Consider the following 26560-nt stretch of genomic DNA (forward strand, 5'->3'; position numbering starts at 1 on the left):
CTCCTTTTGAGCTTATGGTAACATTTTTCAGGTTTCAATTTGAGACTAAATTTCTTTTCCTTTAGACTGTATGACACCGTAGTAGCCTTAACATTAAGCAGTACCCTGCTGTCTCGTGAGGATTTACTTCGTTTTCAAGATTCCTGATAGTAATTCTGGGGCTAATTAATACACTTAAAAAACAAGTGTGAATCAATCCAGAGATAGTCCCTGTATCTTTTTCTGAGTTCCCAGAATGATGCTCGGGGCAAGAAGGCAATACCAAATAAGAGCAGGAAATTCTTTACCCGGTAATTAGAAAGACAAGTGAAATTCATGAGTCTATTAGGAAGCCATAGATCATAGTAATCTTATATGGCATTGGATTTAAAACTAACAGAGCACTTAACCAGGTGTGAAGGGATTACCTGACTAAAAGTGAGAAGGAAAGAGAGGTGACTGGGTGGGCGCAACAAGCGTATTCTTGGAGACAGGCGCAGTATTGGAAGGGTGGAAGAGAAAGAAGAAGGAAGACATTTTAGATGAATGATCAAGGAGGAGATGGTAAAGAGATTGTTCAAAGTGCTGTAGAGTGATAAGTAAGGTCATCTAGATAAGAAGAGGCAAAGGACGACCACTGTCACCTTCTTATCCGCTGTTGCACTGAAGTAGTGTTTATTTGGAATTTTTCTATCAAGCAGTAAGAGCCGTGGCAGAGCTAAGGTGGTGGTGGTGGTGATATTAGCAATGACCAAGTTACTGAGCTTTCATTATACACCAGCCTCTAGCATTTTTGGTGGGGTGTTTTACCTGCAGGCACTGTTATTATCATCTACTTCACAACCACGGAAAGGAGGCTCAGAAGAGGCTCCTAATTTACTCAAGACCAGAGCTATTATGTTACACAGACAGAATTGGAACCCCGGGCAATTTTACACCACAGCCCACATTCTTAAATACTTTTCTGCTGTGTCCCTCCGGCCACTAAACGTCAGCAGGGTGGCTGTTCGGAGACACCATCCTACCTGTTCAGTAAGGACATTGATAACTAGAGTCCATCCTAGGAAGGATAATTTGGATGATAAGGACTCCTCGAATCCCTGTGAAGAGAAAAGAGACATCGAGAAGAAGGTAACCAAGTTTGTGAGAAAAAGTGATCAACATAGCCGTCTATCCCGCTTTGTTTGCTTCTTCTTTGGTCCGGATGGGCTGAGTTCCCTCCCCATTATATATTATGAAGATTGGGGAATTACCAGATGAAGTTAGTGGATATGAGGAAGAGGGAGTTCTAGTGTGAGGACTTGGGTATTCTTACCCATTCAGCCTAACCCTGAAATCCTTTCTCAGGGTTCACCTGTTAACCATCTTAAAATAAGACCCAGTCAGCCTTGGCAGCCCAGTCCAACAAAACCTAACCTTCTTCAGCCAAATCAGTCTGTCCTCATAGGCGGTGGGCACATCCCCCTCCCTCCCATTCTCAGTTCTAGAGACTTCCACCTGGTATCATGGGTGTCCTCATGAACTTCTGACTTTTAACCAGCCTCTTGCTGTAGAAGAAGCTTATTCAGTGTCAACACTGCAGATACTTTATGTGTTAGCTCCCCTCCTTTTAATAAGATGCACTGGCAATAAAAATGACATGGTCCTCCTGTAGATACCATTCTAAGTGAGGCAGTAGCTGTTAAATGGGGGTTTCAGCATTTATTCTTTTTTTTTTTTAAGATTTTATTTATTTGACAGAGATCACAAGTAGGCAGAGAGGCAGGCAGGGTGGGGTGGGGAGAGCAGGCTCCCTGCTGAGCAGAGAGCCGGATGAGGGGCTCCATCCCAGGACCCTGGGATCATGACCTGAGCCCAAGGCAGAGGCTTTAACCCACTGAGCCACCCACGCGCCCCTTAGCATTTATTCTTAAGAGATCAGATATTCTTAGCTGAGCTATACCTTTGAAATCTTTTTCTCATTCTCTAGATCAAGGTCACCACTGGATTACAAAATGAGTAAAGACTAACTTTCTGGCCACCAGTTTGCTCTATCGCCACACCTCAACACAGTGCTAAACACTTTGCAGGACCTTAGTAGATTTCTGTTGAATGTTCTTTCCTCAGATATCCCTGGCATACTTCATTGTTCTTAAGGCTGTTTAAAATTAAAAAAAAAAAAAAAAAAAAGTTTTGAAGTTTAGTCTCCTAGAGTCAGGTGGAGCTGACAGACACTCCTGTGTTGCATGTACTTGCCTCATTTGAGTAAACTTCTTGCTACCTCGGAGAAATGCACATACATTTAAGCTGATTAATGTGCAAATCTTCATGGCTTTAATTCTAAGAATTGGAAATGCTTCTTATAGAATTATTCAGCTCCTAAACATAACCCAGAAGGGGCTTTTTTTTTAAAAGCCCATTTTAATTATTTTTCAGTCCTATTTGTGCCAAAAGATGCAATTCTGTTCTGACAGTGTCTCTGTACCCTAATTAAACTCTTTCAGTTGGCAGTTCTTTTTCTCAATCTTCGTTTATCCATGAAAGCCAAATTTGACATAGATATGTGGTGGTGTATGACCAAACATTGACTTTCTGATCCCCATTCTTTTCCATGTTGCTTTATCATCTGTCCTTGTTGTAGCACTAGAAAGTTTGCAGAAATGCGTCACAGTGGATGAGAACCTGGTGCTGGTGGTGGCCACCACGACTGGTGCATATTACCTGAGTATCGTTGAATGCATTTGTGCAAGAATGCTCCCCTGGGGTTTCCAAATCAGATGATGCAGTTGAGGCGATGACAGATGAAGAGACGTTTCCAAGGTCCCATACGTATATTGGGGTAGAGTAAAGACCCAAATCTGCCTCCTGACTACTAGTGAAATGTTTTATGTGCTGTTTCTTTGCTTCCTTTTTACTGAAGGAGGATTATTTGGGGAAATATAAAAAGGCCTCCTTTTAGCATGAGCTTGGGGTCACGTTGTACTATAGTAATGACGTCTGAGGTACCCTCAAGGTAGCAGAATAATGGGGCTCTGAATGTAGGCCGTGTACCGTGTTGGGTAAGAATTGGGGCTTTATGATCAAGTAGAGCTCAGTGGAAACTCTAGCTCAGCCGTCAAGCAGCCATAGGACCTTGGGCAACGTAGTGACCTCCAGGCCCTCCAGTGTCAGCACCTGAACTGTGCCACGGACGAAAGGACCTGATACCTGTGATGCACTTAGTGTAACATCCGCGTGGTGTCGTGCCTTTAACAGAAAGTTAACTTACATGTTTATCTCAGTGATGGTGATTGATAAACCCATAGGTGTCTGAAGATAAAACCAGGCTTACTGCAGTGGAACAAGAAGCAGTACGAAGGCTTGTCTCTTATTAATCTCCAATTGGAACACACATCAGGCCTGCATGTGTATGTGTGGCTATTTCTGTGATGGTTTGGTTTGTACGCTGTCATCCTGGCTACAGGAGGGTTGTTTCTGGAAATATAAAAAGAGACTTTTATGCATGGAGGTCATGTTGTAGCATGGGAGCAGACTGGGTGAAATCTCTGTGAACTGCCCCATGGAATAGTTGAAGGCACAGGGATGCCCCGCCTCTACAGAGGTGGGAGTTAACCAGGAATGGGGGACTCCAGCAGAAGAGGTCTGAGACCAAGAGAGATAATCCACTGGAAGCAGGGTTTGGGGGCTTCACATTTCAACATCTGCCACCGCCTCCCCCTTCAGGACTCCTTGCTGTACTGTGGGTAGGAACGAAGGGGTCTTGCTGTTAGCTGTTGGCACTAACCGTATTTAGATCAGAGGAAGCGAATGCTGACTGTCATATGGAAAAGGAATTCACTTCACTTTTCATTGAAGCAGCTCAGTTTAAAAGCTTTTGTAGCAGAATAAAGCTTTTTTAGCGGGACAGACTTGGGTTGAAACCCTAGTACGGCCACTGACTAGCAGCTGATCCTTGCAAGTCACTTCACAAATCAGTTCTCCTATCTCTAAAAATAACGTAATAAATAATAAAGCATACCTTGTAGGAGTTTGGTAAAGATCAACAAATTTCTTTATGAAATAGACAGTGTCTAGCAATAATAGCTAACAATTACTGAGTACTTACCAGGTACAAGGCTTAGTGTTCTACTTGAATTATCACGTTTAACCCTGACACCAGCCCTGTCAGATAGGTACTATTATCCCCATTTTACAAATTAAGAAAGTGAGACCCACTAACGTTACCTAATAGTAACTGATAGGACCAGTACTTGGGGGTCAGGGGCCCAAATCAGATTCTCATGAGTGGAATTTTATATTTCCTCAAAGTCAGGATTATGTGTTATGTATCTTTGTATCTTGCCTCCCCTTTTTTACCTCAGGAAGCATTTTGTTGTATATAGAATGACATCCCTAAATATAAGGATCAAAGAATAATTTTGAAACAATTATAGCCTTGATAATGTAATGGGCCACCATGCAAAGGAGGAAACGCCTTGTCTTTGAAAAGCTTCAGGCTGTAGCTGGCTGACCTCTCAGGTCGTGTCCAGCTCTAATGGTTCATTTATGATTCATTCATCTCCTCAGTGTGTCCACATTATATAAGGCACCTTCCTCTGCGGGAGGAGGGGAAAGAGAACATGTCTGTGGGTTATGTGTTAAATTGTTCAGTCTTAAAGTTCAATCTCCTACATGAGATCCTGCCAGCTATTATTGTCTAAGCTTTACTAAAGAAGCAAATTTTCATTTCTACTCCCATTTTTAGTTTTGAGAAGCTGGTTCAGTTCCTTGTTAAAAAGTATTAGAAGCATAATGTAGCACCACTATTAAGAAATGTATTCTATAGTATGAATGTAGTGCTAGATGAATTTATGTGAATTATTATTCCATGTTTGAGGAGGAACCATTTGGTACTTGTTCTGAATAAAATTGTTTAAGGGAAGGAGATGGCAAATGTACAGTTTTTCTACCCCTCTTCAAAACTCTTGGCATTGTCTGGGCAGCTAGCAAGGGTGATTGCCCTGAAAATAAGATGACGTGGCACTTTCTAGGTATTCTAGATCCTTAATTATTTCTAAAATCATAAAATCATTGCCAAATAAAACATTTATGGAAAAGCTTACAATTACACCAGGTAGGTTGAAAATTTATGCTTACATTGGTGAAACATCAAAATGTTATGGTAGTACTATTTTTTTTTCCTGGAGACAAGAATTCTCTTTCCCCCAATTTCTCATGACTCATCCTTCTTCAACTCATCTTTCTTATCCTTTGAAACTTCTTCTTCAGATAATCAAAAAGAGCTTTCTTCATCATTTTTTTTCCTCCAATTCACAAGAGCTCCACTTTTAAGTGGAAGAAATAATGTTAGTTTTTCCACAGGGATTGATTATAAATTCCTTCCCTGTGCTGAATTACACTGGCCTCTAGTGGATACCTGTCACAATTATGTCTCATATTGATCTTGCCTTGACTCATTTACTGTAACACTATACCGTATATTTTAATCATTTTTGAGAATCTATATTAAGCAGCACAATCAGAATTATCAGAGTTTTGGAGTAGATTTCACCATGTGATTGATTAAAGTTATGTGGATAAACTTAAGTGGATAGTCCCATATTTGTCAGTATTCTTAACAAATCTGGATGATTTTCTAGAATTTTATAAGATGGAATTGTGATGTTAATGCCATAGTCCTCATCTAACACACGTTGTTCTTAAGACATTTATAACAGCTTTTTAGAAAACAACCCCAATACTCTTTACAGATAAATAAGATATTAATGGGGAAAAAAAAGATCTTAACAATATAGCAAATTATCTTATATCCATAAAACAAAAAGTAGCTGACACATTCCAAAACAAAATCATCACAGTGGAATTTTTTCCTCAGATAAAATTTGAGAAAAATCATCCTTTTAGTAAACATAAATCCATATCACTTCCTCTGACTTGTTTGCAGATCAGTATCTCTATGACAAAGGATGACAGTCTTCATTCTAAAATGTAGTCAGTAAATGGTAAAATTACATCCATATTTACTTGGTGATCTGCCATCAATTGAAGTGTTAAAGATTTTCTATTGAAACAACCCGATTTGGTCATATTTTTAAAATAGCTACTTAAATCATTACTGAAGTATACTCTTGACTACCAGTGAGCCAACAATCAAACCTCTAATTATTTGATAAATGATGTTGGATATTATTTATAAGGTGGTTCTGCCTCAGGATCTCTCATGAGGCTGCAATAAAAAAGTAGGCTGAGTTTACTGTCATCTGAAGACTTGATTGATTTAGGCAGGGGGATCCCCTTCCAGCATGGCTCGAGTACATGGCCACTGGCAGGAGCCCCGAGTTCCTTGCTATATAGAACGTCCCATCGCGCTGCTTGAGTATCCTTTTGACATTGCCAGAAACCCAGTGCTTTTTATAACCTGGTCTCAGAAGTTGCTTACTTCCACCATATTCTCTTATTTGAAGTGAAGCACTCGGTCTAGCCCTCACTCAAGAGGAGATAAAGCTCTACATGTTGAAGGAAGGACGTTAAGGAATTTGTGGACAGATTTTAAAGCCACCACAGAAGACAATTTTCATGGGACGATTTGGCCTTTCGGGTTATATTGGTTTATGTAGAAAAGGTGTGTCAGGCTGTACTCAAGGACTTGAGCCAAGATGTCACGTCACAGTGGGGTGACAGAGGTGCTGTGGGGAAGTAGTGTAGGGCAGGAGTGTGACGTAGTAGCTTTGGCACCCTGGGGCCCGCCACTCTCCAGATGTGTGACCTCGGGGACACCTCCCAACATCCCTGTGCTGAGAACCAGCTTTAAAAGAGGAAAAACCATCACTTTCCTCATAAGATCATGGTGAGATCTAAGTAAGTTAGCCCATCTAAAGCACTTAGAAAACCACTTGGCATCTTAAAAATGATCAGTAAGTATTGGCTACTACTTCTGGCTTTAGCAGTATTGTTACCATATGTGGATTCACACTCTAACTCTTCATTCTGCTCTTCCTTAGCCTAAGGAATCCTGCTGGGATCTCTTCAAACTTGCTTAGTTTTTCTCTCCCTTTAGAGCTTTGTTCTACATCCGCCCATTCACACATGCAACAGTTGTCACCCAGAGTATTCCTGAACATGCAGAGATGCTAAAATCATTCGGATGAGAGGAAGCATCAGAAAGCTGCCGAGAGGGTGCCCACCACCGCAGGAAGGACACAGGCGGGTTTGGGCAGGACCTTCCAGGACGCTGGCGTGCCCGGCTGCTGAGGCAGTTCCAGGGGTGAGGCTCTGGGGACAGATGCAACTCACAGATGTTTTGTCTAAGAAGTTCAATGTCTTCAGAAATCCAAATTCCTGGCTTTTGAAAATGGAAAGATCTGAGCACACTAGGCCTACATTCCCATGGCAACAATCAGCTGGATTATGAAGCAACGGTCCCTTTGGGAAAGTCTTGTCTTCTCTGGGAAACCGAAATCTCTGGTTTTAATCCAGGCCCTCCTGACTCATTGCTTCACCTTCATGGCTATGGAGGGCATTGAGTTTGCAACCCCTCTCTCCAGTTAGGGGCTGGCACTCTGCAGTTTAGACTCGCAGTATAATCTTCCTTAGGAAGGACTGTCACCTTCATGATACCCCATGCATCTGTCAAAACGGCCCCTGAGAACCACAGCCTGAAACTGAGCAGGATTTCCCATTAATAGACCCAGCTGGGCAGAGAGTCTTGTCTTACTGGCTAACTGACTTGAACTTGAGAGGGCAGCTGGATAACATGGTGTGAAAGGAAACTCGACAGGTCACATGTGGCGAGAGTGGACATTATGGGAGGCATCACCTAGTTAAGGCAAACAGGAAATGGGAGTTGACCTGAGCTAGTCCTGAGGAGCTCAGAAGACTATTCTAAGGTTTCTAGAGTGAAAACTTGGACTTGATGTTCAGGATGGTCTTAAGAAGAGGCAAAAAGCAGTCACTTCAAGGCATTTACAAAAATGTATCTGTGACTCCCAGGAGCTTCTACTTTGGTAGGACATGAACAGGCTTTAAATAGATACAAGAGTATCTTAGATTTAGCATATAGGAAAATGCACATTCATGAAATAAATCCATACTGAGGGATATGGGGGGAGGGGTGGGCTTCTGCAAACAAAGGGATTTTTATTTTTGTCCAAGCGTTTCAGGGCATAAAGGGCAGGTACATGTTCAGGGAAGAGAAGAGGAAACTCTAACATGCCAGGAAAGAAAATACTTACCTGAATTATGTAGATTCCAGTAGTAGATGTGCGTGTGGGGCCCTACCAGGGGATACTCACAACCCAGCAAAGCTATAGAGATCTACATAGTTCAAGAGTTTCTCTTTCCTTGCCTACATTTTTCTTGGTTGTTAAGCCACCCTGTATGTATTCCCTTGGAGTACATTTTATTGTTGACTATTAACAGCTCAATGACACAGTTTATTGATAAAGCAGAATAATGTGACTTCTGAGATAAGTGTGAGGTCACTGCTTACAACCAGGTCAGTGTAGTTTTGTGGAAGTTAAACATCATCTTTTGCTAAGGGCTACAGACCCACATTTTTACTTATTAACCATCTTTTCAGGTTTGTCTTCATGTTACTTTTATTCTTCTTTTAGACAGAATGGGAGGCCACATGGGGATTCAGACTTACTGAGCCTATCTTTCATCGTGCTGAAAATAAGGTTTGCAAGTCACCTTCTAGATGGTCCTTCCTTAGTTTTCGTTTGCACCTAATAAACCAAATGAAGCCATTTCAGTGCTGAGAAGCTCGCTTTCACCTAACAAGCTATCATTTGTCATTTATAATGGACAGGACCCAAGATAATAAAGCATTTGGCTTATTTTCTTTTTTTTCTACCTTTACCTTGGGTGTAGATCTAGACAGTTAATGAGCAATAATTTCAGATTCTTAGGTGTTAGCCATCTCCCAAAAAGAACCAGAGAAAGAAATATTTGATAATACTCATTAAAATGGGTTGAGCTGAAAGTGTCCACAATTTTTTTTTTTTTTGCTTTTATTTCATTATTTAACTCAGGACCACAGGTATGTTGTAGAGAAAGGAAAACTAAACAAACAATTAACCTTCCAGTTCTAGAACGTTCAGATGAATGGACTTTCTCAAATTCATGCTGGGCTGGTGAAAATAGGATGTTGTTACCAATCTCACTAGGAGATGATGATTCACTCAACTCATGGTGTATGGATGAGAATTTATTTGCAAAGAGATGCATGGTGAAGATGTGGGTAGGGAGTACAGGAACCATAAGAGAAAGTGCAAAAACTGGGAGCTAGCAGTCTGGGACTGCTTATTTCCCTAAACCAAAAGGAAGAGAGCAGGCAGTGGCCACTTCACTAAACTAAAAAAATCTGTAACGAAGGCGTTCTTTAGATGATCACAGACCTTTTGTGGAAGGACACGTGCACTCAAGACAGCCTCATGGGGAGGGACGTGGAGGAATGTGAACACGCTGACTGCAAGTCCATCTGCCCCTGCAGAGGCTTCCCAGATGCCAGACAGAGAAAGGAGCCCCTTCCTGTGGTCTCTAGGGAAGGTAGAAGGGTAGAGAAGGGTGGGGTGGGTCAGGAGAGGCACAGGGATCTGTAACACAGGTCACAATGACATCTTTTTGGTCGTTGAGCCTGTGCCTCAAGGGATAGAATATTTGGGAATCCTTTTGTAAAGAAAGTCTAACAACTTGAGAACTGCACTGAAGTCCAAAAAATGGTTAGCCATGGGTGGGAGAGGATGTGGCCAACCAGTGATTTAGACCACTTAGAGGAAAAAAGAGTTTTGTTACATTTCCTTCCTAGCAGGTTGGGGGGAGTAATCTGCTCCAGACATGGTATTCTGACATTTGCTGAACCACTAAATAAATGAATCAGACTTCCACACAACAGATGACAGCAAGGTCAAGCAGTGATATCAGTAATTTTAGAATATTGTCTATAGCTCAGGATGGTTTTTGGTGACAGTGATAACAGATGCTGTTAGAAGTTGAAAAATGAATTCCATAGATTCCTCTCCTCCTAATCTTAAATACTACAAGGCATCAGTTCTGCCCACGCAATTTAGAGGAACCCTAAATCAAATGGGATGTTGATTTTTATAATTAAAGATGTTTTAATGGGTAACTTTCTTGGAGGTTTTGTTTCATTTTGTTTTGCTTGATTGAAACTTTTTGATGCTAAGAAATATAGTATATTATATTATATTATATTATATTATATTATATTATCATACTATACTTGTATTATATTATCTTTAATGATGGTTTTGTGTTTAAGATTCTGGGTGTGAAATTTGAGGTTGAGGTCCTTTTACTGGGATGAACAAAGGGTAGGAATTTAGAAAATAAACTGGAAGCAAGTACTTACAGAAAAAATCTTTGGCAGTAAACAGATTTTCACAAATATTTTGGAAAGATCTGTTATGAGAAGAAACATATGTATGTGTTTTTAAAATGTGTTTTATTTTACTCAAAAATGATAACATAATTTTTATGTAAAAATTTTGCTATAAATTTTAGTACATAATAAATAACTTGTAACTTACTAAGATCTTAGTTGGAAACTCACATTTTGACTTTTCCCAGTTACATATTTATCTATTAGTGGTTTTGATATAAATTTTTGTAAATCCTTTGTTTCTCCAGAAAATTAAATAATCAGATAGTTTAATCTGAACAGATGTATGAAGCATCACAGAATCATTATAGGCCACCTTCATCTTACACTAGACTTGTTATTTACAGAAACAGTGGGTTTTGCTATTAACTAAATTTATCTTCATTTCTCTATGGCATGAAGTGTGAATCTGTGTGGTCCTAAGTTTTGGCTCTGTCTGCTTAGCTAATTTTTTTTAATCGATGTCAGTCATGAATACAGGCAAAGAAATCATCCATGAAAGCATTTTTTCCCCTTTCTTATTGGAACAGTTACCCTGTGAAGACTATTATGTTGTAACAATAGATAGATAGACATCCTGTTTATAGATTAATAAATGGGTCTTCTACCAAGTTGCCAATTTTATGGGTATTCTCTATATTAACTCTCTAACAAATGATGATGGAGTGTACAGATTCACATTCATCAAGATGACATAGTCTGAAATGATTGGACAAAACGTTTCTCAGAAAGAATGTGCCAATAAATATTCTTAATCTGCACCAATGTAGCTCCTATTACAAATAATATATAGATATTACGTTATGAGCGATACTCAAAGCAATTATCTGTTAAGCTGGGAAAGCAGTTTTGTAACCAAAATATTTGTTAATAGTCAATTCTGATAGCTGATTTCTTAAGTGAGAATTATATGCCTTTTTTTTTTTTTTAAAGCCTTTTGATGCTTCCTGGTGAACTGGTTAAGACCAAAATCTCCTTGCTCGTTTTTATTTTTTTTTTCTTTTAGTTTCAGATAGCTCTGTGGCCAAATTACACATCATACACGTTTTTGCAAGAGCTATTTTGAACACATGACACTCGAAAAGAACCTTACATTTGCCATTCTAGGTGTCCAAGTGCTTTTTGTAATCTTAACAATGGTTTGATTCTCAGTTCAAAAGGATGTGGGAAATGTCTCTGCAAAGGATAAAAAACACACCTGTGCTGTTCCCTCAAATATCTGTATTCTCCAGTCCTTTTACCTCCTTGTCTCCTGTGCCTGCTTATAATGCCAACCAGTATTTCCATCTTTAGAATTTTTTTTTCCCTTTTCTGGTTTCCTGTTAATAGCTGACTTAACCCCAGCCACAGGGTTTACTAGCAAGTAGGGAACCATTTGTATTGATTAGGATCCTTGGACTGGCCTTGGCATTCATGGTTGGTGTTCTTGATTACAAAAGCCTTCCAGTTTTGCAGACACTTACGTATAAAAATGATCCAAATAGTGACATGACTGGTGTCTTTGGGGAAAAGGACTTTAGGTCCCTGTGCCATTCAGACACTCAATACACCACCTCCTGAACTCACTGGAGATCAAATTGCCACCCCTTTGACTCTTGTAGAAAATGACTAAAATAGGATGTTGAAAGTTCGAACACAGATTGTTTGCTAAAGCTCTCATAAGCTAAAATCCATACTGTGTGATCAGAGAACTTTTTTCATAAAACATTACATAGGCCTAGAGCATCCCAGGACATACACTGGAAAGCTTTCACTTTCTAACAGGTGCTCATCTGGGGAGGGAGTATGGCTTTATAATTTCTATGGTGAGGGTTCATTGTGTTTTTTAACCTGTTAAAATAACCAGGACACCTGGGTGGCTCAGTCAGTTAAGCATCTGACTTTGATTTTGACTCAGGTCATGATCTCAGGGTTGTGAGATGGAACCCCACATCAGGCTCCGTGCTGGGTGTGGAGCCTCTCCCTCTCTCCCCCCCCCAAATAAAAAATTAAATTAAATTACCAGTTTTCATAATGGAAGGTGCCTTAGACCTATCTAGTGCTGAAAGTTGATAATCATTTTTTTTGGTTTTGATACACTTAAACATACATAATTAATGAAATTATAATGATTATGCTGGATGTGAATTAGGTTTCCTTACTGTCTAATATTTTCTTTGTAAAGGAATGGCAATGTTAACACTAAACCTTTCAGTTCTGATTATCAGAATTTGTGTTATATGACCCCAAGATTAGGGAGACAATCATATAACACACCCGATTTGACTCTTTCCTCCACTGCCATGGCAGGCATCGTGTATAACTGGCAAATCCCTCCCGCTGAACTGGGTCATGGCCCTAACCTTGTTCTCAGCACAGCACCCCAAATAGCCCCACAGAGTTACTGTACCTTCCAATGACCATTCCATCACCTAATACTTAAAATCTGTATCAACAATTGTTTCAAATGATGTAATTCTCCATTAGGATTTTACTGATCATCATGAGAAATATTTAATATTTCTGTATTCTAACAATAATAACAGGGGCAAAGGGATAAATTTCAGCATGGCAGAAATGAGCAGGAAGGCTTATCAGTCTGCAGGGAAGGGTCTTGCAGAGACATCTATTTCAGGACAGACTGAGGCTTTGAGGGCCAGGATCCACTCTTACACCATCATCATTACTCTATAATCCCATCTAAGTAGGGACTGCAAACCACAGACTCTGGACTCTTTTACCAGTAAACAGGAAACATGGGGTGGTGCAGAACCAAAACCCTATTGGTCCACAAAACTCTAAAACATATCTTACCTCTGATCCATTTTAATAGGGCACTGAGATTTGAAAACAAGAAATACGTGGGCACCAGAATATAGGACTCAGAAATGTGCCCTTGAAATTTAGAATAGAAGCAAAGTAAAGCTAGGGCTTTTGACTAATCATGGAAGTCATTGGTTATAGAGAGAGAGAGAGCTAGAGGGAGAAGAAAGATCATGGGCTTTCAAGTCAAGCTGGCTTGGTCCAATTCATGGCTCCATTGCTTCCCAGCTCCATGCCCTTGAACAAGTTATTTGAAGCTCTGTGAGCCTCAGCTCACTTCCTAGGGGAAGTTTAGTACATAATTGCTAACACCTAGGAAAACTAACATGCAATGCATGTTATTCCTCCTTACCATTTTACTTATTTTAATGAGGAGAAGATTGCAGGATATAACTAGAGAGGGAATTCAGGAAGAAGAGAGTAGATCAAGAACAAATTAGACACATTTCTCTCCGTTCATTCTGGCTGTTCTTAGAGGTCACACCTAATGGAAACATGGCTCTCCATCCAAATATTGTTCACCCACACGTGCTATTTCTGTGTTACCAGTTTTGGAATAACTAATTACAGAGTTGGGATAAAATGGTTGGCTTTATCCAATTGAGTAATTAAAAATGCCCAAATGTTTGATGTGAAGGGTGATGTTTAAGATACTTTCTTTTGATTCTGAGATGATTCAGGATGGATTGTGTGAAGAATGAAATTCTTCTAAGAAATGAAAGAAATTAAGAGGGCAGAGTAAGAGGGAGAGTTCTTCAAGAAATACTTTTGTTCTCATATCATTCCTAGCAATTTGGAGGGTCATCGCTTAAACCCAGCAAACCTAGTGCATGAAGTCATATGAAAGAAAATAATTTCAAATTTTAAGAACAAACCAAAAGTAGAAAAGCAAGCCAGGGCAGCTCATCCCCGTTGAACTGAGCTGTCGGCTTATTTGTTAGTTTACAACAAAACCCAAGATTGAATTCCTCACCTGAGTCACTTCCTTATTGACTGAATCCGTTTAGTCTCCCCTCTCATTTAGCAGAGTATTTTTATTAAAGCCAGGCATACAAACATCAATTATCCAAGCTGCATCTAATTTCCTTCACCATTTATTTTCCTTCGTTGGCTGCCAATGGATTAGAAGACATGATTAGAATTCAGCAGGAAAATAAAAACAACAAAAAAGAGAAAAGCAGTTTAAGAAAAACAGATGCTTAACCAAGAACAACAACATTCAGAATTAAAATAACGTGATTTTAAAAAATGTCCTTATCTTTCCTAATCTAAACATGCTTACTTGGTTTTTCTCAGCATTGCCTACTGTAATGGGACCAAGTTAGCAAGCTGAGTTAGAACAAGCAGAGGCCAAACCCAGTAGTTGCACTGACTGTGCTTAATGTATATACTATAATGTGTTTTAAATGCAGCACGGTACTTAACCATTCACAATAACAGTTACAGAAGTCTTTTTTATTTGCTTCCAGCCAACATTAGGGAGAGAAAAAGAATAAAGAAAAGGCATTCAAGACTCTTATGAACTTGAGCAAGGTACAGACTTCATTTCAGAGAAATGATATTAAAGTTGGAGGACACATTCATTTAATCAGCCACTACTACAGTGGTGCCAAGAACATGGTGCGGCAAAGGAAGAGAACTTAAAACATGAAAAGTTCTATGGAGCGATTTCAAATAATGCAAAGGCGATGGAGTGGTGGTTGCAGTGAACTTGAGGTTAACCATGAATCAAATCATGTCTATGCCAGGACATGGCAAACTATGGCTTATGGGCCAAATCTGGCCCACTTGTTCTTGTAAATAAAGTTTTGTTGCAACACAGTCACCCTCATTCATTTACATAGTGTCTGTGACAGCTTTCATACCACAATGGGAGAGTTGGATAGTTGGGACACAGCCTGGTCCACAAAGCCTAGAATATTTACTGACAATGCCTTAAGAGAATGTTTGCCAGGCCCTGTATGTATAGTATTTATCAGTAGCACCCCTAAAATTGCCTACCTATTGTGGTGTGGTGAAATGGACATTGGTTTGAACCGTAACTTCTTAACAGGTAGGAGACCCTAAACTCTGTGAACCTCCATTAGTTCATAAAATGGAAGTCATTAAACCCATCTTATAAACTAAATGTAATATACTGTGGATGCTGAATGAATGGTAATTCCCTTCCCATCATCCCTGAAGGCTGTGCCTTCTTGAAACCAGAGGCTTCTCAAACTCCTTCTCATGGTGTCTGTTCTGTGATGACTCTGTGTCATTTGGCCTCAGTCAGGGTGGTCCATCTCATTTCCCACCACTCCACTTCTCAAGCTCCAGGTATGTGAGACTCTGGGTTTATTCAGTTTCTCAAATCCACCATGTTATTTTCTGCCCCTCTACCTTTGCCTATGATATCCTCTTGTCTGGAAGTACTTATTCTTCATTCCTCTCTTAATTTCCATAGTCTGTTCCTTACTGTCCTTCATATTTAAGGTTAAATGTCACTGCCTATGAGAGGCCCTCCCTGACTACTCCGTGTAACATGGGTGCTGTCCTGTGATCGCAGAGTACCTTCCATTTCCCTCCCCCTGATAACTGTTATTATAGTTTGCAATTTTAGATATAAATATAGAACATTTTTATCTCTTTTTTCTTCAAATATGTTTTGTCATCTTAGCTACTGGCTACACTCAATAGTTAGAAGAGTGCCCAGCAAAGAGTAGGCCCTCAAATTTATTTTGAACAAATGACTCACTTTTCATTGAGCAATCTGGCAATATTTGCATTTCATTAAAAGTTCAGGATAGGATGCCTGGGTGGCTCAGTCCGCTAAGCTAGTCTGCCTTCGGCTCAGGTCATGATCCCAGGGTCCTGGGGTCCAGTCCCGCATCGGGCTCTCTGCTCGGCAGGGAGTCTGCTTCTCCCTCTGTCTGCCGCTCCCCCACTTGTGCACGCACTCTGTCTCTCTCTGTCAAATAGATAAAATCTTAAAAAAAAAAAAAAAGAAGAAAACTGAATTTTTGATCCTAATGATATGCTGGCTGCATCATTGGTACATGGTTGTCTGTGTCTCTCTGAACTTGCCTTTCCTCATCTGTGAATGGGGTAGGCAGTCCCCACCTCCCATGCTGGCAGCGGAGTCAGCTGTGACGATGAATGGGGAAAACAGTTAGCGTGCACGGTGCATATTGTAGGTCGTCGCTCAGTTTGCGGGCTCTGAAAGACATCTGACCGTAGATGAGGCAGTAGCCCCAGTGATTCTCCAGGTCTTCAGAACCTTCAGGGTCCTTATCTGTAAAGTGGGAAAAACAATCATGCCTACCTCATACACTACTCATTTGTTAAACACATTAATACATGTAGAATAATTAGAATCCTGCTACCATCTGCTAAATGCCTGGTAACCATTAGCTATTGTTGTTTGTAACTGTTACTACTCTTGATTTCTTATGGACACTTTGCCCTCAAAGTACACATTCAAACAGCATTTTATAAATAGGTGCAGAGAACTCCCAATTCCCGTGAAACTCCTGCTCTTACCGTACACACATAGGCTATGTGTTATCCTTTACCATTATCTGCCTTTGAGGCCAAATCCTAAAGGAGAGTTTGGTCATAGAACTTATCTAAAATTATCCAAAAATATTGTGTCTGTGTGACTGTAATCTGTCTGGGGTTCCTAATGTACATCAAATACTCAAGAAGATGATGTTGCCAAAAAGGGTTTTAGTAGTGATTCTGTTGGCTGGTTTGTTTATTCAGGGTCAAAAAGAGCTTGATAAATATCAAAGGCGATAGCTTTTCTTCTTTTGAAGTTCATTCTTTACTTTTAATTGTGGACTAAAATCTGCAACCAGAGTATATTTTGCAAAGCCAAACACAGAGAGAAAGACATTTGAAAAACCTGCATTTGGCTTGTCGGATCACTTGCACAGCTGCCAACCGCTGCCGCAGACCTTGCCGTGGGAGTCGCCGTCTGGGGGCTGGGGACCTGGGCGGTGTTTCTGGCCCTGGATCTGCCTTACTGCAGATCTTTAACTTTTCTGAAACTGTAAATAGCAACCCTTGTAATTCTCACCTGAGAATTCGGAAAAGCCTGTTCGTAAAAGCACTTAGGAATCTTCCGGGAAAGTCTCTTGGTACCTAAATAGACCTAACCACTGACTTTTTTTTTTGTTTTCCCCAATGTTCTCTTTGCCAGGAAAACAAAACAAAACAAAAAGACTACTCGAAGTTGCTGTTGGTATTGTCATGGAACAGCAGTTAGTGATTATAATAACGAACGGACACGTGAGGCACACATCGAAAATTGGACATGGTTTATAAATGCTAAATAATAATAATGATGTCACGAGGCTTTCATTTTCAAACCGTCTTAATTTCATTCTCAGTTTGAGATTGTAGATTACAGTCGTTAATTATAGAAATTGGCCCAGAGTGAAACCTTAAATCAGATTTCCGCTAAAGTGCATGACTGCAGCAAATTGCTTTATAGTGGAAGAGAATGGCATCATCTCGGGTGGAGTGGGGTCTTCCCTCCACCCCAGGTGGTGATTTTTCTCTCCGTGCTCTGAGGCGCAGAAGGTGTTCTAAACAATCCCCTTCTCCTGAGCTAAGCAGCCTGTGAGTACTGCTGTCTTGCTATTCTCTTGGAAGTCCTAACTGCGTTGTTAGTATTGGTTAAACTCTCTCCTTCTTTCTTCCACACTGCTTTCCCTCTCTCTCCCTTTTGCATTCTCAGCCTCTCCCTCGCTCTCTATTTCTCTCTCCTCCCCTCCCTCTCTCCCTTCCTCCCTCCCTCTCTTGCGCTCTCACATGGACTGTATCTCTTAGCTCATATTTGCTCAAGTGCTCCTTCTTTCCCTCTGTCCCTCCCTGCCTCTCCTGTGACCGCCTCTCTAGCCCCCTCCAAAGGCGGTTACTTTCAACACCTGCCTTCACCCAGCTCTGAAAAGGGAAGGACTAAGCAAAAAGAGCCAAGTTCTCATCCCTGGCCTCTAGCAGCTGCAAGTCTGTAACCTGTACAATCTTGGGCTACTTTCCTATTTAGCCTGTAGTCCCGAGCAAACTAAGTTGGGTAACCACTCTGGGCCTTCATCCTGGCTGCTCTCTGCTACCTGATTTCCTGTTCTTTCCCTTTCTTTGTTGATCAGAACATCACCTCTCTGATGGTAGCAGTCTGGATCGCTGACCCCACCCTGGTCTTCCTTCTGTGAGGCATCTGCAGATCTTGGATTGTAATCACCAGTTTACTGGTCTGGCTCTCAAACTAGTCTTTGAATTCTTTGAGGACAGTGGTGGTATCTTATTCATCTCCATATCCCAAGCCCTTCACTCTGTACCCAGTACAAGGAGAATGATCATTAAGCAACTGCTGAAATTAATTTCATTCATTCACTCTTGAAACCGCTGTTTAGTAGATGAGTGTGCTGTGTCGTGGATTGTGCGAGCTGTCCCTGGACAAACCACAAGGTCCTGCCATGGAGGAGCACAAAGGTGATCCTCACAAGGGAGTTGCACACTGGGGATGGGGATGCAGGTTGACCTCTGAATTCATCCTTAAAGAAGGTACAGGTTGAAACATGGCAGACCAGTCCAGGTGGCCATGTGCACCTCACTGGAAAAGCCTGGTCCTCGTGCACAAACCTGAGTGAGCCTCAGCAGTCCCTGAGTTTCTCTCTGGGACCCCGTGGAGTCATTATTGCCTTTGAGTGTTTTTTATTCCATTGTTTTGGCAATTGCCTCTCCATCCCACAGCGATTTGGAAACTACTGCTGCACCAAGCCTCACTGCTAACAGCATTTAATAGCTGTCATTAGAAAGCAAGCTTCTGCTTACCAGTCAGCCTGCTGTGAATGGTAATGGGAGGTTTCTGTTTGGGGAGTGGCCCCGATCTCTAATTGGTTTGAAAATATCGCTCATTTAATTTATTCTTAAGAAGTTACCTTTTATTGAGTTTCGCTCAGCGCGTGCCTCCGTTCTGTTCTAATTCAACACAGCTGTAGAGTACTGAGAGGGGTTTTCTTTTTTTTTTTTTTTTTTTTTTATTTGACAGAGAGAGAGATAGAATCACAAGTAGGCAGAGCAGCAGGCAGAGAGAAAGGGAGAAGCAGGCTCCCCGCTGAGCAGAGAGCCCGATGCGGGGCTCGATCCCAGGACCCTGAGATCATGACCTGAGCCGAAGGCAGAGGCTTAACCCACTGAGCCACCCAGGCGCCCCGGAGAGGGGTTTTCTTATTTCTTACCTGTTGTCTAGGTAACTTGTCCACTCTTGTTGCTCGTTGAAATAAACGTATGAATAAATATCCGTTAATTTCTTTACAGGCGGCATGTACTAAGCATTTCGTGTGTATTATCTCATTTAAGCCTTTCAACAACCTTGTAGACTAGGTATTGTTACTCCCGCCTTTTAGATAAGGAAGCCATGTTCAGGAGAGGGGGTGTGAAGCTTGCCCAGGATTCCAGTGTTAGTACCTGGCATGAATGGCTGACTTTGAGCCTCACCACTGCAACATGTTTGCTGTGTGACCTTGGAGTTTACCAGCTACAGACGGCTAACCTCCACTGGACTTACTGAATAAGGTTCAGCCAAGAATCATTTTTATGATTTTTTTTTTTTTTAGATTTTATTTATTTGACAGGCAGAGATCACAAGTAGGCAGAGAGGCAGGCAGAGAGAGGGAGGAAGGGAAGCAGGCTCCCTGCTGAGCAGAGAGCCCGATGTGGGGCTCGATCCCAGGACCCTGGGATCACGACCTGAGCCGAAGGCAGAGGCTTTAACCCACTGAGCCACCCAGGCGCCCCAACCAAGAATCATTTTTAAAATAAGTGTTCACGTCGGGTACTTTCGGAAACAGTTAAACACAGAACACATGGAAGGCATTCTTTTCTTGCATTTTTTTTTTAAGATTTATTTAATTGTGAGAGAGAGTGGGGGAAGGAACAAAGGGAGAGAATCTCCAGAGTCCCCATGGAGCGTGAAGCCCTATGCAGGGCTCAATCTCACGACCCTGAGGTCATAACCTGAACTGAGACAACCAAATATCGGATGCTGAACCAGCTGAACCACTGAGGTGTACCTCGTCATATCTCTCCTGTTTGTGTAGTTAATTTAGCATATTGAAGAAACAGGATTTAAACTGGCGTGCTGCACACACATATATGCTTTAGTGTACCCTAATTTAATTGTGATGCCATCGTTGGAATTTTGATGCCTCCAGCTTGATGAATAGCCATTTTCTGTGGGTGTTATCAATTAATCTAGGTAATGAATTCTCTTCATTATCTTATTCTTCATGTTAATTATACAGGATTTTCTTATGCCTATTTATCAAGTCAGGATGAATCTTTTTTTTTTTTTTTTAGTCCACATGACTTTGAATATGAAATACGTACAAACAGGTTAACACGATGGGATTAAATTTACATTTCTGAAAAATTCCAGTCACTGGCTTAACATTTTTCAGATCCTTACTTGTGGTATGAGCTTATATCTCATTCTTTTGGGGCTCATTTTTTTTTTAATCAAAATGTTTTTGTCTAAGATAATTAAACTATTTCTGATTTTTGAGAATATACCTCTTGCATATCAAAGAGGTATTAAGGAAGCATGGAAAAGCTTGAATCTTTACCTACTAAAACAAAATAGCAAATAATCACTAACTTCCTACTTTTGAAATATTCCCTAAGGCACGATGACAGATAAAAATTTAATAAAGCATGGGGGAGGGAAAGAAATAAGTTCATAAAATTTTAAATGACACTACTCATAAAGGAACAGTTTTAGACAACAATATAAGAAAAAGCAGAACAGACTATGTAATAAATGAGTGTTAATTGATTCCATGTTGAATTCAGAGAATTGAGTGATGGGAGAATATGAGTTAATATGGTCATGATATATATTGCTATTTACTCATTCAGTACTAAGTTTTAACTTTTTTAACCTTTTTTGGGCCTTTTGTACTACATTTTATATTCTGTGGTTAAAAACAACAACAACAACAACAACAACAAGTTTTATTCTAATTGGCTCTGTTGCTCAGGCGGTTAATTTTGAGAATGTCAGCCAACAGCATTTTAATGGGCACCTTCCTATTTTTGACTTCAGGTGGAAGCCATCCTTGTCAATATTTTTGGTGGAATCGTCAACTGTGCCATCATTGCCAATGGGATCACCAAAGCCTGCCGGGAGCTGGAACTCAAGGTGCCCCTGGTGGTCCGGCTGGAAGGTGAGTCATGGTAGACTTCCACAGCGCCCAAGATCAGGTGCCAGTGGGTTTTGCAGGTACAGACTTCCTAAGACAACATAAAGAATCACTGGGTTAAGTAAGGTGAAAGAGATGCTCTACAGAAACACTTCTCTGAGTCTCTAACAAGCTAGTAAGGATGGCCTCTCTCCAAGAATGGCATAGGTTATGATTCTCCATATTTTCCACACTCATTCCAGGGTGGAGTCCCTTTATTATGAATCACTTCATAAAATTAGTGCTTTGAAACACTCTGAGAAATGCTACCCCAAGATTTATTCATCATGGGAGAGCAATGGCTGTCGAACGTTTTGGTCTTAGGGCTCCTTTACTTGTTAAAATTGAGGACCCTAAAGGGCTAAGATTAATTTTGGGTTACAACTGTTGGTATTAATTGATTACATAATTAATTAAATTATAGAAGTAATAAATTAATTTGCTAACGAGTATAACTACTTGGAATTTTTAAAATACTTTTTCAACAATAATTTTATATTGTATACTTTATATATAAATATATTATGCTGTATATTTTATGAAAAATAACTATCATAAAAATTTTAGCAAGAATAGCATCACTGTTTTACATTTTTGCAAATCCCTTTATTTACTATCTAGCTTAATATTTGCTTCTGCATTATATCTGTTGCAATATGTCGTTTTGGCTGAAGTATGTGAGGAAAATATGGCCTTACAGAGGTCATTTGAAAAAGGGAGGGGTTTTTAATAACCATTTCATGTAATTGTGAGTTTTCTTTCTTCATTGGTACTACACCAAAGTTAGTAAGTAGTAGTTTCTTTTTAAAGATTAGTATTATATGAAATCTGAAACTATTTCAGAGGATTTTTCAAATTCTTATACTAAAATCCATTGATCTGGGGCGCCTGGGTGGCTCAGTCGGTTAGGAGTCAGCCTCTGACTCAGGTCAGGATCCCAGAGTTTTGGGATCAAGCCCCGAGTCAGGGTTCCCTGCTCAGCAGGGAATCTGCTTGTGTTCTCACTTTCTCTCTGACAGATAAATAAATAAATAAAATCTATTGATCTGTCCTACACATTAAGCGGATCTTCTGCATGTATGGTTTGCAGTACCATGCGAATGGAAAATAACAGAATTATGTGGATCATCCAAAGGTTGGCACATTTCAACACACAATATCAAGAAGTTCACATTTGTTCCTATCACACCATTCTCATCAGCAAAACGTCTAAATATTGGGATGCTGTCAAGGTGGTAGATGCAACTTTTCCAGAAATCTGATTTTTACTTTAAATAAAGTATAAATTTTATCATCAGCCGCACATCGGTCAGCTGTTTTCCTCGAAGTGACAGCCTGGCTTCACTCATTTTGGAGAAAATGGGTACCACATTCCTAAGTCAGGATAACCATAGTGTGTCTGTCATTCTTCCAAGAAAATATAATGTTCCATAGAGAAGTGGGTGGTGTAGCTTGCTACTCAGACAGTTGGACAAATGCATTTTTTAGAACAGCCATCATAGTTCAGGATACAGCAGACTTGTTTTATGTGTACGTGCCCCGCAGTCACTCAGAGTATGCTCAGGTGAGATTTAACAAAATTAATATTCCTTTACTGTCCATCAAGGACATTCTTACCTGCAAGTGGCAACTTCTTATTGCAAGTGCGTGGTGGTGATGATACAGTGGCCATTCCTACAGCTCGGTGCCACGCCTTTGAGTCCATGGTAACATGCCAGTCATTTTACCTGCCCTTGTTTTCCCTTCATCAGTGCAAGTGCCGACAGAGTGTTGTTGTTATTATCATAAAAATAGTTTTTGCGTCAGGGACGCAAAGCGTGGACCACGCTTTGAAAACCGCTGTAGCAGAGAAGCAAAAACAGGCCCTCCAGTGTGAGAACCTGTGCAAAAGGCCGTCCACCTGCTCAGCAAGTTCAGGTTACAGTGATCAAGCAGCCCCAGGAGAATTCGGCAGTGCTGTTCTTGGGACAATACAGAGGCTCTTCCCCAACCTCTGAATTGGTGCCATAATTCCCTAGAGACCTTCTTCCCCTCAAGATCAAGTCCAGGGACATTTTGACCCTGCTCTTTGTATCCCTGTCCTTTGAGGTCAAGGTTCCAGAGCAGCTATAGCCTGTTTGGTTTTTTTTTGTTTTGTTTTCTGTTTGCCTCTTTCTGTTTCTTTTTTCTCTCACTCTCTGCCATTCTCCTTTTCTCCCTGAGACTCGCTGCCTCACAAATGTAGGTCTGCACCATATGGACTTGAAAGAAATATGGTCACAAAGGAAATGGAAGTAGCTGGAGCACCTGTTGGCAAAGTTTAATGTGGACATTAAAACATATGAATGAATTAAACCTCCTTAAAAATGTAAATGTGACATAATTGATCCCTATAAAAATAATTTCAATAAAAGGAAAGTTACTGGCAAAGCTGCATTGAAAAAAACTGATCAAGAAGTTAGTGGCTTCATCAGAGTATCTATAATAATGATTAAAATGTGGATGTCACAGTGTTTTCAGGGTCCAAGTGACCAGTAACCCTCAGGTTCTAAAAGTCAGCGCTGATTGTGTTCTTCAAGGGGAGCAAGTCTCTTTAAGCCGCTTAGACTCGTGTCTGTTGCTTAGAAATGAGTGTATACTTTGGTGGTCTCCTTCTTTCTTGTATGCTTGAATGGTTCAGCAGAGGCCTATAATAATTTGTTGTGAGTACATTCAGGAAAGAAAGTTACCCCACTTTACTTTTCTACTTCACTATTTTTTTCTTAACAAGGAGCATTTCTCTTATTTTCACACTGCACTTAGTGTTCCAGAAGTATTAAATGACCCCTCTCCTATTTTGTATTTTGTGTTTCTGGATAATACACATGCCGAACTAAGCAAAATACCACATCTGGTATTTTTTTCCTCTAATAATCTCTGTTGCCTGCCTCAGAGGTCTATCTGAGCTACTAGGAAGAAGCTTTACAGTTTTTCAGTTTGTTAGACAATCAGATTTGTATCTTTTAAGTTAGTGCACTTCCAAAATAGATGCTTGTGGTTTTTTTAATTCATTAATTAACATAATAAATACTATGTTTGGGTCACTGAGCTTTAGATATTAACTAGGTTGTATAGAAATAGAAACAGCCATGTTAGTTATTAGATAAATGGGGAAATGCAACAAAAAGAAAAAAAATGAACAATACAAGATAATAAATACAAAATGTTAACGGGTGTTGGCCCTAATAGACTGCTTCTACCTTAGTAGTGGTAGCCATCGGGGCATCCCAGAGAGCCACCAGCATGGCCTGTGGAGTCTGCAAATATCGATACCTTGCGTTGTCCACCATGCAGTGTACCATGGAGAATTGAATGTGATGATTTGAGATGAACTCAAAAAGAATACTGTCCCCCCAAATTTATGTAGACTAAAAATATCCTTGGTGACCTCGTTGACCCTCCTCTCCTTCCTTGGAATGACCCCTCTCCCGTAAGAAACATCTAGGGCCTTTTATCAAGATACCAAAAGCGGGAGAGCTTTCAACATTTCTGGAGTCCTACTGGTGTTCATTTCTTCCTCTTGTGTGAAAAATGTGTCTCACACTCAACATGGTTTGTATCAAGGTCACTAATCTCCATATGTGATTTCTGGGAAACCAACAGCCCACACCAAATCAGACCTGTCCCCATGTTGTGTTGGTACAAGAGAAAAGCAAAGAATTCTGCTTTAATTCTGCTCTTGACACTAATCAGAAATAACGAAATGAAGAAAATACATGACGATATTACCCTTGATGGCCCTGTAAAGGAAACTAAATAAAAACCAAGCCAGTGCTCTTTATGTTAAGGGAGTGGGGACTTCTGTAAAATGTGTCCCTTAAGCTGAGTGCCTGTGTAGCTCAGCCCACTTTCTTTGGCATAGTCTCCTTTTTAAGCTTATTCAACATTGACTACTATAATTATAGTACATTTAGAGAAGTGAGTTAGCAAAGAGATATTATAAAAGGAGAGATTCCAAGATGAGCATGGAAATGAGTAAGATTTAAATCATTGGAAAGGAAAGGGGAGGGAATTTGGTAAAGAATCAGAAGCAAGGCATGAGATCTGTTCCATACTTGACAGTTGGTACTGGGACCATAATAGTGGTACAACCTGAAACCTAGGACCTGGGTAGATCAGAGGGCTGTGCTGGAGAGAGTAATAGCTTTGCAACAACATAGTATGGCTTAAACTAACTGAGGGTTTGGGAGGGGAGAGGGTTAGGGGGTTGGTGAGCCTGGTGGTGGGTATTATGGAGGGCACATATTGCATGGAGCACTGGGTGTGGTGCATAAACAATGTATTTTGGAACACTGAAAAAAAAAAATTAAAAAACAGGGGCACCTGGGTGGCTCCGTGGGTTAAAGCCTCTGCCTTTGGCTCGGGTCATGATCCCAGGATCCTGGGATCGAGCCCCGCATCGGGCTCTCTGCTCAGCAGGGAGCCTGCTTCCTCCTCTCTCTCTCTTTGCCTGCCTCTCTGCCTGCTTATGATCTCTGCCTGTCAAGTAAATAAATAAAATCTAAAAACAAAAACAAAGTTGAAATCATGTCTGTAGTCAAAGTCTACAACATTAGCTGGAAACTAAAAACCCAGACAGGTTTGCCATGTAGAAGTAAAAGTTGAATAGACAACAGCAGAGATAGGAAAGGAAATGAGAGGAAAAAAGAGGGGCATTGGGTTTTAAATCTAATGACCAGGAGAATGAAGGATGGCACGGTTGATGGACTGCGGCAAGTCAGAAGTGGGAACTCATTAGAGAGAATGGGAAAGTATTACATTGTGGTATAGTCATCATTAGTTGAGATAAGCCTGCAACGTCAGATGGGACACATGTGGAGGTACAGAGGGAGGAATTTGGGGAGTGATCCAAGGAGAAGCGTGATAGAAAAATGGATAGGTCAACCCATTTTGAAGTCCCTCAGTAAACCACACTCAGATCTTGCTGTCTTAGAAATTGTTCTCTTGCCTTACAGCTTAGTTAAAAGGAGAAACCAACCCAAACCAAAAATGTCCTGTCACGGGAAGTCTTGTTCTCAGCGCTTCCAGTGGGGAACAGTTGCTAACTGCCGGGACCCTTGGAGGAATTTCTCTGTACTCCATATAGGTTTTTCATTAGCTTTCTCTGGGTTAGAACACAGATTCTCCTCCCACAAATGTCTGTGCATTCAGCTAC

General features: G+C 40.6%; 1 protein-coding gene across 3 annotated transcripts in view; it reads left to right on the plus strand.

The window, feature by feature from the left end:
- The window catches only part of SUCLG2 (succinate-CoA ligase GDP-forming subunit beta), a 274984-nt gene that overhangs the window by 232233 nt on the left and 16191 nt on the right, over positions 1-26560 (plus strand). For all 3 annotated transcript variants that reach the window (XM_080830084.1, XM_080830085.1, XM_080830086.1), the window contains one exon: positions 21252-21372. In XM_080830084.1, the coding sequence (XP_080686210.1) occupies positions 21252-21372 (121 nt within the window). The remainder of the gene's footprint in view (positions 1-21251; positions 21373-26560) is intronic.

This window comes from Martes martes (genome assembly GCF_963455335.1).
Source record: "Martes martes genome assembly, chromosome: 1".
NCBI lineage: Eukaryota > Metazoa > Chordata > Mammalia > Carnivora > Mustelidae > Martes > Martes martes.